Here is a 15646-nt window from a genome sequence, read left to right as displayed (position 1 = left end):
CAAATTCAATAGTTTCCATGAATAAAGATTTACGCTACTCTTTGTCGAGAGCAAAAACTCTAGAATTTTTAATCTAGTTACAAGATTGAAAAAGAGAATCTTATAAGTAAAGGTTCCTCTTATCGGTATGAAATAGCTTAAAGTATGTTATTTCGTATGATTGATTGAAGTATATTGAATGATTGATATCAGCTAAAATTATAAAAAATAAAATATTTCAAAAGAGAAAGAAGAATGAAGTTTCGTTATTAGAGTGGATTACAATTTATGATAATATAGAGTTATTATATTTTGGTTAATTATGATCATAAAGATCATGGTTAAATTACATTTCCCTCATGGTTAATTATAGTCAAAATAAGAATGTTACCGAAATGTCTTTTAATAATTTGATTTTGAAGCTATTTTAAAGTCATATAAAATCAATGTTGTATTGGTAGGTGAACTTTAAAAATATAGTAAAAGAAGCATTTGTGTTTTCTTTAGCCCTGATTAATTTTTTTACAATTGTAATTTATATTGCATGTACCATTATTCAAACTCAACATAATCAATCTTGATTGTGGAGTAATTTGAATCTCAAACAAGTGTTTCTACCTTGAGATATTTAATAAACAAGAATTATTCAGGCTAGACATGATCGATCTTGTTTGTAGAATGATTCGAATTTCAAACAAGTGTTCTTGTCTCGAGATATTCGATCAACATGATAATTTGAATCTTACTTCGCAGTGATTTCCATTTCATATCACGTGATAGCATGATCCCGAGGCCGAGAATTAGTTCATAAAAATCATTTATTCAGTTAAAACATAAAACAAAACTCCAATTCGGGAGAGATGGGATCAAAGGACAACTGCATTCCAGTCGTAAAACGACTACAGTCTTATCTAAAATGCTACAGAAGAGAATGGGAATCGGGTTAAAGATAGCAGTTGATATACATTCATAAGAACATGTTGATAGAACATTTAAAAGATGGAGCATCGATAACCTACATCCATAACATGTTATACATGATAGTTGTTCGCATGTTCTTTCATTTTTATTCAACATTCAACATTAAAAAGACATTAGACATACCAGCAGTAGCGGCTAAAATGTCAGCTCTGTTGGATTCCACTTGGCCATGTCTGATTCTTGACAGGGTGAAGAATAGCTTCAACCTCAGATAGAGTTTCCTCATCCCTCCCAAAGGTGGCAAGTTCTTCAGCCGCAGCTACGTTTTCCTCCACCTGTTTCAAAATTTTTATAACTTGGTTAAGATTCTATGATGCAATCTTTGAAGAAGTTTGCATGGTCACGAAGAAAATATGAACAAACACTATATTCAGCTCATCGAGATTGATTTTTAGGGCTTAAATCCAAGGGAGCCCAATCAAGAGCTAGTTTGGACACGAACATTGTATGAGAATAAATATTCACGAGCATTTAGACCAATTTATGTGCACCTCAACTAATCTCACAAGATAACCGTCAAACTTCGTAATATTTGTGTTAGGAATCACGACTATCTACAATGGTATGATATTGTCCACTTTGAGCATACGCTCTCATGAGACTTTACTTTGGATTTTCCCAAAAGGCCTCATACCAATGGAGATAATATTCCTCACTTATAAACTCATGGTCCTCCACAAAATTAACCAATGTGGGACTCACTACTCCCAATAATCCTCGACAATTTGGTCAACTCATAGGATTTTAACATTCTAGGTAGCAATATAGGATGAAAATTATACTTCGAAAAACTAGCTTCTCGTAATATTAGTATTCAAACTAGCAACACGAAACTCCAACATTTTTCCTCCTCGGTCCTCTCTTGCTAACCATTTTTGCAATTCTGCTATAATCTTGATCGAAGCCAATAAGAGTGGATGCGGACTGTCATCGATCTCCTTTTACGTCATGGTGTGGGATGATCCCTCTAAAATTATTCTTTCTAATTAAATTTTTATTTCCAACCAAAAAGAAGGAAACAGTTCATAAATCCAAAGGTAAATTCAAAAAGTCTAATGACCTTTTAGGAACTACCTATCCATCAAAAAGAAGTTTATTTAACTTGCTCTCTGCTGTCCCAATTCCTTCCATACAAAAGTTCTCTTTTTGCCTATCCCTCCACCTTGTGTGGTCTGCTTGTATCGGTATATTTTCGTCGAATAAAAAATTAATCTGGTTGACTTTTTTTATCCATGAAAGATAAACAATATTGGAAAACAAGGACTTCCTCCTCACTGGTGTCGAAGCAAGTTTTTTCAACATCGAAGTAGGCATGTACAAGCATGGACCAGGAAATTACCAACTAATGGATACAGAATGAGTATATATACACACCATGGCACAGGGGCGCATCACGATATTCAAAAAAAGGAGAGATTGAACTCGTAATATATTGAAAGAAATATCGACAAAGAATACTATAAATGTGATTATTGAAAGATACCTGTCTGACAGAGTTCATGCCAACCAGAACCGTTGAAATATCTTTGTTTGACAGACTGTATTGGAGGGCTAACTTTGAAATATGTTTTCCTTTCTTTTTACAATGAGCAGCTGCAGCTTGGCATGCAGACTGAATCCATTTAAATAAGAGAACAATATCAGAATCCAATGTAAAGCCAAAGCTCAAACAAAACACAGTTCGAAAAAATAAAAGATAAAATCACAGCACTAGAACAAATGGTTTTGGGTTAGTTTGTATGGTTGAATGAACTAGTCATTACTGCATACTATAATCAACACCTAGACAATAAAATTTCCACGATGGGACCTAAACGCCATAAGAGTAAAGAACGAGAAATGTACTCCCCCAAACAAATGTGTTTTCTTTGCGTGACATCAGTCAACTGAAAGCGCTTTCCCTGCATAAGCTTTTAAGTTTCACAATTCAACTAGGGAGCTAATGAAAGAAAGGGGGGGTGAGAAACTGTACCTTCAATTCTGGTGAAGCTGGGTGCCATTCTGGGGGACCATAATCAGTTAGAAGTCCCATTGCTAGAGGAGACGCACTGATTATTCCAATCTCCTTACTCTTTAAGTAAGGTAGCAAATCTAACAATGTTGAATCGTTAATACTGTAGTGACAATATGAAAGAATCACATCAATGGAGCCAGGTGGCACTCGATCAAGCACATACGTAAAAATTTCCAATGGAAGTCCCGTAATACCAATGAAACGAGTCTTCCCAGCTTCCTTCAGCTTCTGAAGTGCAGGAATCGTTTCATTCACAACCTGAAATAAATTTAATCGGATGAAGATTCACTTTTTACTTGATATTATAATGCCAATAACCATGTTCATAGCTTTTTAGAACTCAAGGACAAAGTTGTACAACCTATAAAACTAAAATTCTGTACATGCAAGGTCACATGACCATGTTAATAACTAAAATTCAATGGTCAATGAGTTCTTAAGAAAAGTAACAAACCTGATCAAGAGATCCAAATTCGATATCATGGCAATGCAGTATATCAACATAATCTAGTTGTAGCCTAGCCAAACTCTCATCAATGCTCCTCGTCACCCTCTCAGCACTGAAATCAAAACCCTCGGCATATCTCCCGCACTTCGTTGACACTATATATTCACTCCTTGGAACATCTAGAGCTTTCAGTCCCTTACCAAGCATTTTTTCTGATAAGGTCCCTCCATAGTACCTTCACGCATGTCGTAGAAGAGGCATACCCAAATTCAGTGCTAGAGCCAGAAATCATATAGAAGACAACCAAACTAGCCCTTACATATCCTTACCAGTGAACTAAACATATAAAAAATGGAATGATTAATACCTAAACTTTCAATAACATCAAATCAGACATCAAACCTGGATACGCGTAGCAATATTTCAAATCTTTGTTGCGACTTACATTTACCTAAACAAATCTCAACAAAAAAGCAACACAGAACTTCCTAGAGCCAAATCGAGCCAACAAATTTCAACGAAAATCAAGCATGCACAAAGTCAAGTCCAAATAAATGAACATGCAAGACCAAGCATTGAACAATTCTCAAACTCTAGCTCTATTGTTTGATGTAGAAACTCGTCAATTTCATAAGAAAGCCTCTCTCACTCACTAAGCGCATAAGAAAATAACAGTTACGAATTCCATACGGAGAGGTGTCGAAGAAGTTGATGCCAAGACGGAAGGCTTCACGAACGGAGGCGACGGCATCCTCCTCAGAAACAAGGCCGAAGACGCTGCCGAGAGGCGAGGCACCAAAGCCGACACTGCTGGTTTTGAGGCCAGTGTTTCCCAGCTTCCGAAGCTGGAGCTTGGGATAAGAAGCCGCCATTGATTCCGATGAAGCTCTCAGAATTTGGAACAGAGTACGATCTTCCCGGGAAAGGAAGTGACAAAGGGGATTCTGATTTTGGAAGAAAAACGCCAAGTTGAGGGACCGGGTTGCAGATGAGGAACTGCCGTAGCCGCTAGGACAATTAAACAAATTCGTTTTTCAAAAGGGCATTTTAGACATTTATTAAATCGAATTTTAATTTTTTGAATTAATTATTATTCTTTTTCTTTTTTTTTTTCTATTTTTCAAAACGCATATTTAATTTTACCATTTATACCCCTGGTAAATTCTTGTATTTGCAGTCAAATCATCTTGACCAAATTTTAGTCTTTTTTTTTTTTAAAATATATTTTTTTTACTAAATTAATAAAAATATCGGTAAATTTTGTATTTTTATCTAAAAAAACATAAACTTTCCAAAAGTATTAATAATACTCTCAATTATTTTTAAAAAAAAATCTAAAAAATATATTTACGTCAATTTTGAATAAAAATTGTTAATATTTTGTTTCAAAAATACTCTCACTATTATGGTTAAAAGATACCTATAAAATTTTTAACTTTTTTCCGAAAGTTTTAAAAGGTATGGTTAAAATTTTAAAGATATTTTTATTAATTTAGCTAATATATTTGTATATAAAAATTAAATAAATTTAGATATTTTGTGTTGTCTGACTGATATGTCTAATTTAAAAAGAGTTATCCACACCATAAATATAAATTTTGGTTAATATTTTTTAACTTAATATCCATAAAGTTCTCGATCTCCCTCAGTTGATCAAGTTGTACAATCGATCGACAACATGCAACTTGAGTAATTAGCTACCAATAAATACCGATGACATTGAATGATATCTAAATCACGATGCAACACTTAAATTATTTGTTTATCGGGCAATCAGATTGATGGACACAACAATAAAAGCAACAAATGATCTAAGGAAGCATTAAAAAAAAAAAAAAAAAAAACTTCATGCTTGACATGTTTGTCTAGGTCATGTTGTCTGTAGTCGCATGCTCATTCTTGTATTATAGGGGATGTGACTCGTCGTCAATTCTTCCTGCCCAAGTTGTACACCATCAAAATAAATCGTAGTTGTTCCTTACTTGCTTGTTAGCTTTTAACACTGCTTTCAAAAATTTGCTCGGTCCTCATTTTCTAAAATGTTATCTTAAGAACGAGGTCAAAGGCTTGAGTATACATCAACAATACTAATGGCAACCCAACTTTTAGTTGGCTAACGTATTCGTAGGTGCGATTGTGACACCTAATGCCAACTTCTGTTTGACGTCACGGACCATTTAGAATCATTTTTAAATGAACAAATGAACTAATATAGAATGATAGCTAGAATCGACTATTTAAATGTCAACTGGAATCTAATTAATGCATAATTCAGGACAATTTAGAATCATTTATAAATATGTAGTTTCTCTGATTATAAATAATTTTTTTATGGTTAGGGGTATTTTTCGAACATTATTAAAAGTTTAAAGGTAATATTCGAACATTATTTGAAAATAAAAATTAATGATTTTTATTCCAAACTAATATTTTTTAGATTTTTTTTTTTTTTTTTAAGTTTAAAGGTTTTATTAAAACTTTATAAATTTAGAAATATTTTAGATAAAATACAAAGAACTATATTTTTATTTATTTAGAAAAAAAAATAAAAAATAAAATAGATAGGAAACACATATATATATATATTATGGAAGATTTAAAAGTTGGAGGATGAATAAAATATTTTAAAAATAAAATTTAAAAAAGGAAATAAAAGAAACAACCGAATTTGGAAACCCATAGATTTATATATTTATTTCACAAAGTCTTGATTCAAATTCCGCGCAGAAGCTTTCCAGATATCTTCAATGGAACATCAAATCTCTCGATACGAAAACCTGGTGGTGGAAGTACTTACAGATCTTCCGACGCCGTCACGAATTCCAAAACATCCGTCACGAATCGAACACATCGGCCTAATCTTCACCCTCCGTCACCGTCGCAGCCACTTCGAGGTATCGGAGAGCGGCGAACGACGACTAATCCAGCAGCGAGAAACCCTAAAAATTCCACTCTGCGACAATCAATTCCGCGCCGAAATCTTCAATCGAGACGACGATTCTCTGTTCCACAACCTCTCCAGTAGTTTCCAGAACTTCAAACCAGAAATCGACGCGGAACCGGTCGCTGATGCCCTAATTGAGCGGTGGATTGAAATTAGGGACGAAGCGAATTCGAGAAGCTCGGACAGAGTGTTTCCGATGACGGTGAATTTGACGATGTGGCACATTGTGGCTCGGTATGAAATCGGCGTCGGTAGTGGTGGAGACGGCTGCGGAATGGTGCCGGCGTGCGGCGGCGCGGTTGGGAAGATGTTGAGGAGATTGGAGAGGGAGGATGAAGTGGATGGAATTTGTGTGATCTGTTTGGATGAATTGAAGAAAAAGAAGAAGAAGAATGGAAGATTTGGTTTACAGATGCCTTGTTTACATGTGTTTCATGGGAATTGCATTGAAGATTGGTTGAAGAATAGCCATTATTGTCCGATTTGTAGATTTGAAGTGCCAATCCAAAAGAATTCCCAATTGTTTTAGGTTTAGTTTGATCATTATTAGGGTTTTAATTCGATAGCGATCTCGCTTTTAGTTCGTTTTCTTCAAATTAGAGATATTAACTTGAATTTTTGATTTGGTTCATAGGTTTTTCTAATCCTCGATTAGTTGAACTAAACTTGTCTGAATCTTGTCACTATCATCTAATATCACGACAAGTATAGTGGTAACTATATCAGGTGAAACTCACCTTGATTGACTAGACATCAATTCATATCAACTAGAGGTAAAGTCTCCCAGAACTCTCGCTATGAACCACTAGATAATTGTAATTATCCACTTCCTTGCTTCCTTAAGCCACCATTCAGGAGTCGAAGTTGAATTATCGGGGATTTGTTGAGGTAGAGACTAGAGAAGGAAGCACTTAGGTTTCTTCGAAACGAGAAGAATAGAAATTCTTCTATTCGATGAATATGGGAGGACTAGACATAACTTGCTTAAACCCGAATTTGCGTTGAAAGAACAGACGTCATAACATAGTTAAAAAGTAATCATTTAAGGTCTCATAGATACACGTTGCATACTCGTATTAACTGTATGCATATTTTACCTCATTAGAATGTTACGTACTTAGTATTTTTAATATTCTAACTTTGTCAACATTTGTGGCATAATCAACCATGCTCGTTGATTTTGATTATTATTTTTTACCTTAGACTTTGAAATTTAAATATTTTAAAATAAAATTCCACAAATATCTATCAACGTCGATATTTATCAATTTTTTTAAAAAAATTAAAACTTTAACATATGAATAGGTATTGACATTTTAAATATTTAATAATTTAATTCAACTTTGTTTATATAAATAATATATTGATTCTATTTGGTCCAAATCTTTAAGATAAATATAATGAAAGAGGAATTAATAGAAATATATTGGAAATAAATAAATAAATAAATAAATCATTTATGTGACACACGCTTAACCGATTAAATATTTTTAATATTCATCAACGGTCAACATTTTATCAATATTTTAATAAATAATAATTAAAAAAAAAAATCAACACCATTTCTTTTTTAATAGAATTAACATCAGTTATATAAGTTATTAGTATAAATATAGATGAAATAGGAATATAAATATTATGCATATATAATTGATTATAATATTCTAATTAATTGAGACTAACTTAGATTAAAGATAACTATTTAATTTTGGTGGAGATTTGCCTCGAAGAAATTTTGGGGAAAGAGAAAGGAAAGTAATAAAGTGGGAAACCTCTCACTAGCAAATGCGTTTTAAAATCGTGAAACTGACTAAGATATGTAATGCGTCAAATCTGAGACAATATCAGTCTATCAGCTCTAAGCTTAGGCTGTTATAATATTCTTCATCCATATCATGTTTTGAGAAGATTAAGATTGAAATAGTCAAACCAATTCCGTGACGTGTCAAACTTAGACGAGAAGGTTGCCATAGCTACAGCTACATCCATGACTTGTTTATTAACCTGTAAGTGTGAATCCTTTTCCAATAATTGCAGCAATATTATATTCTCAAAAGAATTGGGAACTCATAAATGTTCATCAACATCACTATTTTAATGAATCATCAACCCAGTAACCAAAATTTCAAAAGCTAGTCGGTGAAGTTGCTCTCACAAAGTCCACAAAACAACAAAAAGAATCGCAAATCAGCTATCATTTTGTCATCCAAGAGTGACCCATTACTTATTCTCCCGTTTTTTGATCAATAAAGGTTGAAAAAGGCTCTCCATGTCGATTTCCTTTCTGGGTTTCGACGAATTCAAGGTTTTCGACATTATTAAGGTTCTTTCCCCTTTTTCTGAAAATGGGTTCTTGTTGATTCTCCATTGTTGTGGGACTGTTCTTTTGTTATTGCTTTTGATGGGCTGTGGAGAAAATTAGGGTTCGTGAATTGACCCTGTTTGTGCTTTTTTTTTTGTAGTTCAGAGAAGCTTAGTTTTGGAGAAGAAGAAGATTTTTGAATGGAGAGATCATCTAGGGTGGTTTTTTCTGAGATGGTAAGAGGATTTTATGAACTGAATGCTACTTTGGAACTTGTTTGTGTGTGGTTATGTAAAATCTGTTTAGGAATATGTGAGATTGCAAGTCTGTTGGAGCGGGGAACCGAACATTCATTCATTATAAGGGTGTGGAAATATCTGTCTACGAGATGTGTTTTAAAGACTTTGATGGGAAGCTTGAAAGGGATAAGTCCAAAGAGGACAATATCTGTTAGTGGTGGGGTTGGCTGTTACAAATGCTATAGAGCTAGGCACGGAGCGATATGTCATTGAGGACGTTGGTCCCCAAGGGGGTGGATTGTGGGATCCCACGTCAGTTGGAGAGAAGAACAAAACATTCCTTATGAGGGTGTGGAAACATCTCCCTACCAAATGAGTTTTAAAGACTTTGAGAAGAACCCCAAAAGGAAAAGTCCAAAGAGGACAATATCTACTAGCGGTGGGCTTGGGTAGGAGTTCCTATGTTTGAATCTAGTTATGTCTTGTTCCTTGTTCCTATGTTCGAATCTGGTTATGTCTTGTTCCTATGTTCAAATCTGGTTATATCTTGTTCTTCCTATATTTGGTTGGATCTTGTACTAATTAGGGACGTGTTAAGAACGTGCATACCTTAAACCAACTCGAGTTTTTCGATAGTGTTGTTCTTGAAAACGTTTGGATTAGGAAAGGAAATGAGACATTGATGAAGTCTATATCCATTTTAGGGAATGGAGGACAATGGCTTTGTCAATCAGTGGCAGAAGAGCTCAATAGATGAGCTTGGCGTCCCATTAGCAGCAGCTTTTGGGGAGGATTTGCAGCATTCTTATGCTCAGTCAAACATCGATCAGAAGGCTACTTTAAACTGTTCTCACAACGCCATACTCGGGTATGTGAAACAGCTCAAGAGTGATGGATGGAGTTCGTATCAAACGAATAATCATTCGTCAAACTCACCAGTCGTTTCTTATCCGACTGCGTCTGTTTCGGCTTCCAACTACACGAACCAAATGGACTTCACGAGGCCGAAAGAGGAGGTCGTGTGTCCTCGGAGTATTAGCAACCTCCCTTCTGATATGTTGGTTTCTCAGGACACATTACGCCACCCGAGCCATGGAACGAAAAGTACCTCTACAAACAGTAGAATCCCACAGGCTCAAGATCACATTCTTGCAGAGCGGAAACGTCGAGAGAAGCTTAACCAGCGGTTTATCGCTTTGTCTGCTATAGTTCCTGGCCTAAAGAAGGTGGTGATTCTTCTTTTTTCCCCCTACCGTTCTTTTAGTTTTCGAGTTTTTTGCATCGAACATTGATTTGTTAGGTAGATAGAACCGAAAAGAAACTTTTGAACTCGGTTTTTTCCTTTGCTGCTGATAGATGGACAAGGCTTCAGTTCTTGGAGATGCCATTAAGTACCTGAAACAGCTCCAAGAGAAAGTGAAGATACTAGAGGAACAAACCCGCAGGAAAGACATCGAATCCGTGGTATTCATCAACACATCAAATGAGGACGACGACGCACTTCCCGAGATCGAAGCAAGATTATGCGACAAAAACGTCCTTATAAGAATACACTGCGAGAAAAAGAAAGATGTCATAGAGAACACAGTTGCTGAAATTGAAAAGTTGCACCTTACAATAGTCAACAGCAGTGTAATGTCATTTGGGAGTCTTGCTCTCGACATAACCATTATCGCTCAGGTAAAAAACTACCCCGACCAACTATGTCGATATCTTGATATCGATATTTTGATCTGTCTACGTGCAAACACGGGGCTGTTTCTTGAAACGGTTCACCTTTTTGCAGATGGATAACGAGTTCTGTTTGACGTTAAAGGACCTCGTGAAAAAGTTGCAGTCGACTTTGCACTCGTTCGAATGAGAACGAACCGGCTGTTTCTTGAACTGTTCGCCTTTCTTTCTTAAGGTGTTATGCTTACAGGGCTGTGATGTTGCACCAAATTTGGACCAATAACCTTGAAGCAGACCAGTTGGGAGAATCACATTTTAGGTTGGTTTTTTGTTTTGTGTTTCGTTTTTGCATGGGAAATCATATTCTGTCAGTCACCTACCTGTGTTCAATAGAAGTGTTCATCTCACAGCTTGTTTGGAGGGTTTTTTCCCATTGGTTTTTTTACTTCTGTTGGTGTTTTAGAGGCATCCTTGGAAAAGTCGGTGGCTTTGGTTTATAATGCATTGTTTGGAAGTGATGAAATAGTTCAAAACTTTGCTTTTTTGTTACAAGTTTAGTCTATGAACGATCGAAGGGATTCATCGGTCCTTTGTGGATCTGTCCTACGAGCGATGGTATAAGAAGAATTTTAATCCTAGAAAGCACGGGAAAGAACGAAATAAAGAATAGACTTGTACTTTTATTAAGGGACAAATCCATCGAACTTTGTTACCAAGTTCTTGGTCTTATTGCTCTATGCATTGTCTCCTTCTAATGATGCACGAGAGTTTGTCTTCCTTCCCCTTCTCTCTATCGTTCTTTGTTTATGTAATACCTCGAGCCCACTACTAGTAGATATTGTCCGCTTTGGCCCGTTATAAGTTTTTTTTATGTAATAGCTCGAGCCTCACAGTTTTATAACGTGTCTTCCAGGGAGAGGTTTTTACACCCTTATAAAGAATGTTTTGTTCCTTTTTTCAACTGATGTGGGATCTCACACTTCATTTAGTAGGTCATCTTAAAACGGCAAGTGAAGGGATCAAATAGACACAAAAGTATATTAGATAATAGGGGGTTCGGGTATGAAGACACAGTTGGTCTCAAGCTCGAATGCTATCACTATAGGGAGAAGCACATGTTGTGACACTCACACTTTGAACGACATTTTTACTTACTAGCAATTACGGTAGCATCGATAGGTCATTATCATTTTGATGTTTTATCCTTTAAAGTAGTGAATTCTACCCTAATGTAATAAGAAAAAATTCAACTATCTCGAATTGATGTATCGTTTTGAATATCTTACATAGAATTATGTCAATTATCTCGAATAAACTTCAGAAACTAATTTAAACTATATACTTGTTTCAGATGTATTTCTTTAATATCTTATTAAAATTATTTGGAAATATTTTGTTAAAGAAATAAAAATTATGTAATTTTTAAATACATATGTTGATAAATATAAAAGTATCAAAGCGGTGTCGTGGTGTAGTTGGTTATCACATTAATCTAACATACTAAAGGAGTCAGGTGATAGCCATTTTTTTACATTATAAGATAAATTTTGTTTCAAATTTATATTAAACAGTGAATTAAAATCAAATACAAAATTCGTCAGCAAGCGGTGTCGTAGTGTAGTTGGTTATCACGTCAGTCTAACACACTGAAGGTCTCCGGTTCAAGTCCGGGCGACGCCATTTTAATCTCTATTTTTATTCATATAATTTTAAATATTAACTAAATATATAGAATATATTTCTTCGTCAAAACGGTGTCGTGGTGTAGTTGGTTATCACGTCAGTCTAACACACTGAAGGTCTCCGGTTCAAGTCCGGGCGACGCCATTGTAATCTTTATTTTATTCATATAATTTTAATATTAACTAAATATATAGAATGTATTTCTTCGACAAAACGGTGTCGTGGTGTAGTTGGTTATCACGTCAGTCTAACACACTGAAGGTCTCCGGTTCAAGTCCGGGCGACGCCATTGTAATCTCTATTTTATTCATATAATTTTAAATATTAAATAAATATTTAGAATATAATTCTTCGTCAAAACGGTGTTGTGGTTTTGTTGGTTATCACGTCAATCTAACACACTAAAGGTCTCCGGTTCGATTCCAGGCGGCGCCAATTTTTATTTCTCTATTTTATTAATTTATAATTTTGGTTTCAGAAACAACCTGTCCATTTCACATATAATTACTTTTTTTAAACTTCAAATTAATAGTTTAGAAATTTAAATCCAATATTTTTGTGAATCAGTTATTTATAGCTATTTTTCTTTAATTTCATTTAATTAAATCAACTCATCGAAATATTAGAAAAAAAATAAAAAATCATTTCAATAAATAATTATATAATTCTTTCAAGTAAAGAAAAATAGTGTGAAATGATAAGATGAAAAATCACTTAATTAAATAATACTTTAATCTCTCTATATATTTTTAAAAAAGTGTGACATGGCATGAAAATAATCCAATAACGGTCTGAAGCATGTCGGGTCATACAAATTGAATAGAATAACTAAGAAATCACGTCCGAATTCGAGCGATCCTAAGAATAGGATGATTAAGAAAGGTTTAAAAAGAAATGAAAGTTACTATCTATATCAACAGGGTGTACTTTCTTTTTTGGTAGTTCAATCATAGGAAATTAATGGTTAAACGTAGTTTATTTAGAACAATTCTACATTGAGTACCTCCCAGGAATTTTTATGAGATCGGTGCTCAACTCACACGTTGAACTGATCATAACTTAAATGTTGGAACATGTTTGACATAGCACCACAACGATGTGAGATCTTACCTTACAAGATAACTTAGTCCCTCAGATCAACCAACACCATTTAGCTGACATGGCGAGGACATCCACCACATTGTCCTATTTGAGCTAATCTTATACTAATTAGGAATGTTCCAATAAAGATAAGGGTGGTTAGGTCTCATCTAGTTATAGCAAGTTCAAACAACTATCCAACTCTAATGATCGTTGAAACTATGACCATACCACCAACTTTATCAACCATATAACTCAATTTATACACGACTATATCATAAAAAGATGATTGCTTGAATTGAAAGTTGAATTTCTTCATCACGCTCATTTTCAAAGCTATTTAAGCTAACCTTATATTCATTAGGATTCACTCCTCTAGGGTTTTCATATCGATCCAACACACGTGTCAGAGAAGATTTGAGTAAGGTACACAGATCTATTGTGTCCAGGTCGACGAGACTTTGACTTGGTACTAACTTAAACATCAATGCATATTGGCAAAACACTATGCATGTACGGCTCATTTTCAAGGTTATTTGAGCTAAACTTATACTAATTAGGATTCACTCCTCTAGGGTTTTCATCTCAATCCAACACACGTGTCAGAGAAGATTTGAGTACATAAGGTACACAGTTCTATTGTGTCATAGTCGACATTACTTCAACTTGGTACTAACTTAAACATCAGAGTGTATTGAAGAAAACACTGTACAGGTACGAGATTCTATCTTACAAGTTTTCTTCATATAAACAACGAGTGGAACACTGAATCAAAAGCACGCATCACCATTAATTTTTATACGTCTCGAAACCCAACTCCAATAAAATAGAAGAATTTTATTATAAAAATGTGAATTGATGAAATAATTAGGCAATGATTATAAAACCTTTTCTTTTTTTCTGACACCTTTGACTAAAATCAGAGCATGAAGTTGACTGATGTAAACAGAGTCTTTATTCTTTAAGAAAAACAAACCTTAACACTTCACTGACACCTGGATTGTCGGTGCCGAATCCCAAATAATAATAATAATAATAATAATAAAAAAAGGTTATTTATGAACTGTATAAATATATATCAATTTTTGTCTTAAAATTTTAAATTAATAAAAATAATTTTAAACGTGGTATTTTATTTAAAAATAATTTTAAATTTATTTATTTATTATTTCCCACTTTTAACTTAAAAATATTGATTTAGAAGCCGTGGGTATAAATTTCAGTGTCGGTTAACTTCAACGGTAGAATTAGATCTACAAAAATAAAAAAAATATAAATTAATTTAAAAATAAGTTATTTATTTATTTATTTTCATAAATTCATGATTTTGAAGGAAAATAATTAATTTAGTATATTATTACTAAAATATTTTTAAAATAAAAAGTCACAAAATTTAATGAAAAAGTAAAAAAAGTCAATATAGTTTGAATTAAGTCAAAGAGGTTGTTGGGCCATGGCCCACCTTTGTCCAAAAATATTTGACCTTTTATTTATTTATTTAGATTACTTATTAATAATTTTAATTTTGAAATTTGCCTTTTCGTTTTTTCTTTTTAAATCCATTTATGAATAAATTATAAATTTTATTGCTTAAAGTTTACCCTAATTTATAATTTTTTTAAAAACTTTGAAGTATATATTCCTAACGAAAAAAACTTTTAATCTATAAATGTGTTTAAAGCGAACCGATAAAAGTTTCTTAGATTCCGTTCGTGTGATTAAAAATTTTAATTTTTACATAATTACATATATGGTAAAGCTAAGCGGTATCAATTATCAATTTTTATACTGCCCACTTTTATTTTAACAACTCAAGCTCACTGATAGTAGATATTCTCTGTTTTGATCCGTTATGTATTGCTATCAGTCTCATGATTTTAAAACACATTTACTAGGGCGAGGCTTCTAATAAGAAATGTTTCGTTCGCCTGATATGAGATCTTATATTTATATTATATATATAGCAGATGAACCATTCTACATGATGGTTTATTTTAAAGTTAATCAATGAAATCTCTGCCAACATGAATATAATTTAGTGATCTCGAGTGTTTATCAAAATTCCTGTCGGAACGAATAAGATAAAATATATATATATTTGAGCATATAATTGAAATAAAAAAACAAAATTGAGAATATATATGAAAAGAATATTTGTTTTAGAGCATATGATTTTTGTTTGTAGTCTAGACACATTCAAACAAATAATATATTCCAATCAAACTATTTTTGTTAGGAAGTGGAAAAGATAAACAATTGATGGGCATATTTGAAAAAAATGTCCTAACATTCGATAATTCGATCA

The 15646-nt window shown here is 33.6% G+C and overlaps 3 protein-coding genes and 3 non-coding genes across 7 annotated transcripts; 5 read left to right on the top strand and 1 right to left on the bottom strand.

Moving 5' to 3' along the window:
• Positions 1-903: 903 nt before the first annotated feature.
• On the bottom strand, positions 904-4416 carry LOC111471025 (L-galactose dehydrogenase). Of its 2 annotated transcripts, XM_023116705.1 has the most exons (5): positions 4113-4416; positions 3429-3657; positions 2933-3232; positions 2444-2572; positions 904-1235 (listed from the first exon to the last, which is right to left on the bottom strand). In XM_023116705.1, exons 1-5 carry the CDS (start codon positions 4292-4294, stop codon positions 1104-1106), a joined length of 972 nt encoding a protein of 323 aa, XP_022972473.1. In that variant the 5' UTR covers positions 4295-4416; the 3' UTR covers positions 904-1103. The 2 variants fall into 2 exon arrangements, with proteins under 2 accessions (XP_022972473.1, XP_022972474.1); XM_023116706.1 differs by lacking the exons at positions 904-1235; positions 2444-2572 and adding an exon at positions 2586-2861.
• Positions 4417-6121: 1705 nt separating this feature from the next.
• LOC111471014 (ERAD-associated E3 ubiquitin-protein ligase HRD1-like) lies at positions 6122-6945 on the top strand. The gene has a single exon (XM_023116687.1). The coding sequence runs from the start codon at positions 6170-6172 to the stop codon at positions 6893-6895; it is 726 nt and encodes a 241-aa protein (XP_022972455.1). The 5' UTR covers positions 6122-6169; the 3' UTR covers positions 6896-6945.
• A 1531-nt stretch (positions 6946-8476) lies between these two features.
• LOC111471034 (transcription factor bHLH25-like) lies at positions 8477-11130 on the top strand. Its single transcript, XM_023116716.1, has 5 exons — positions 8477-8689; positions 8829-8904; positions 9612-10133; positions 10264-10587; positions 10694-11130. Exons 2-5 carry the CDS (start codon positions 8869-8871, stop codon positions 10766-10768), a joined length of 957 nt encoding a protein of 318 aa, XP_022972484.1. The 5' UTR covers positions 8477-8689; positions 8829-8868; the 3' UTR covers positions 10769-11130.
• A 1054-nt stretch (positions 11131-12184) lies between these two features.
• On the top strand, positions 12185-12258 carry TRNAV-AAC. The gene has a single exon. It is a non-coding gene; the product is annotated as a tRNA-Val (tRNA).
• A 73-nt stretch (positions 12259-12331) lies between these two features.
• TRNAV-AAC lies at positions 12332-12405 on the top strand. Its single transcript has one exon. It is a non-coding gene; the product is annotated as a tRNA-Val (tRNA).
• Positions 12406-12476: 71 nt separating this feature from the next.
• TRNAV-AAC lies at positions 12477-12550 on the top strand. Its single transcript has one exon. It is a non-coding gene; the product is annotated as a tRNA-Val (tRNA).
• Positions 12551-15646: the final 3096 nt, after the last annotated feature.

This window comes from Cucurbita maxima, unplaced genomic scaffold, assembly GCF_002738345.1.
Source record: "Cucurbita maxima cultivar Rimu unplaced genomic scaffold, Cmax_1.0 Cma_Scf00048, whole genome shotgun sequence".
NCBI classification, from domain to species: domain Eukaryota; kingdom Viridiplantae; phylum Streptophyta; class Magnoliopsida; order Cucurbitales; family Cucurbitaceae; genus Cucurbita; species Cucurbita maxima.
Note: the sequence above shows the minus strand (reverse complement) of the source record. Positions and strands in the feature narration are given on the sequence as shown.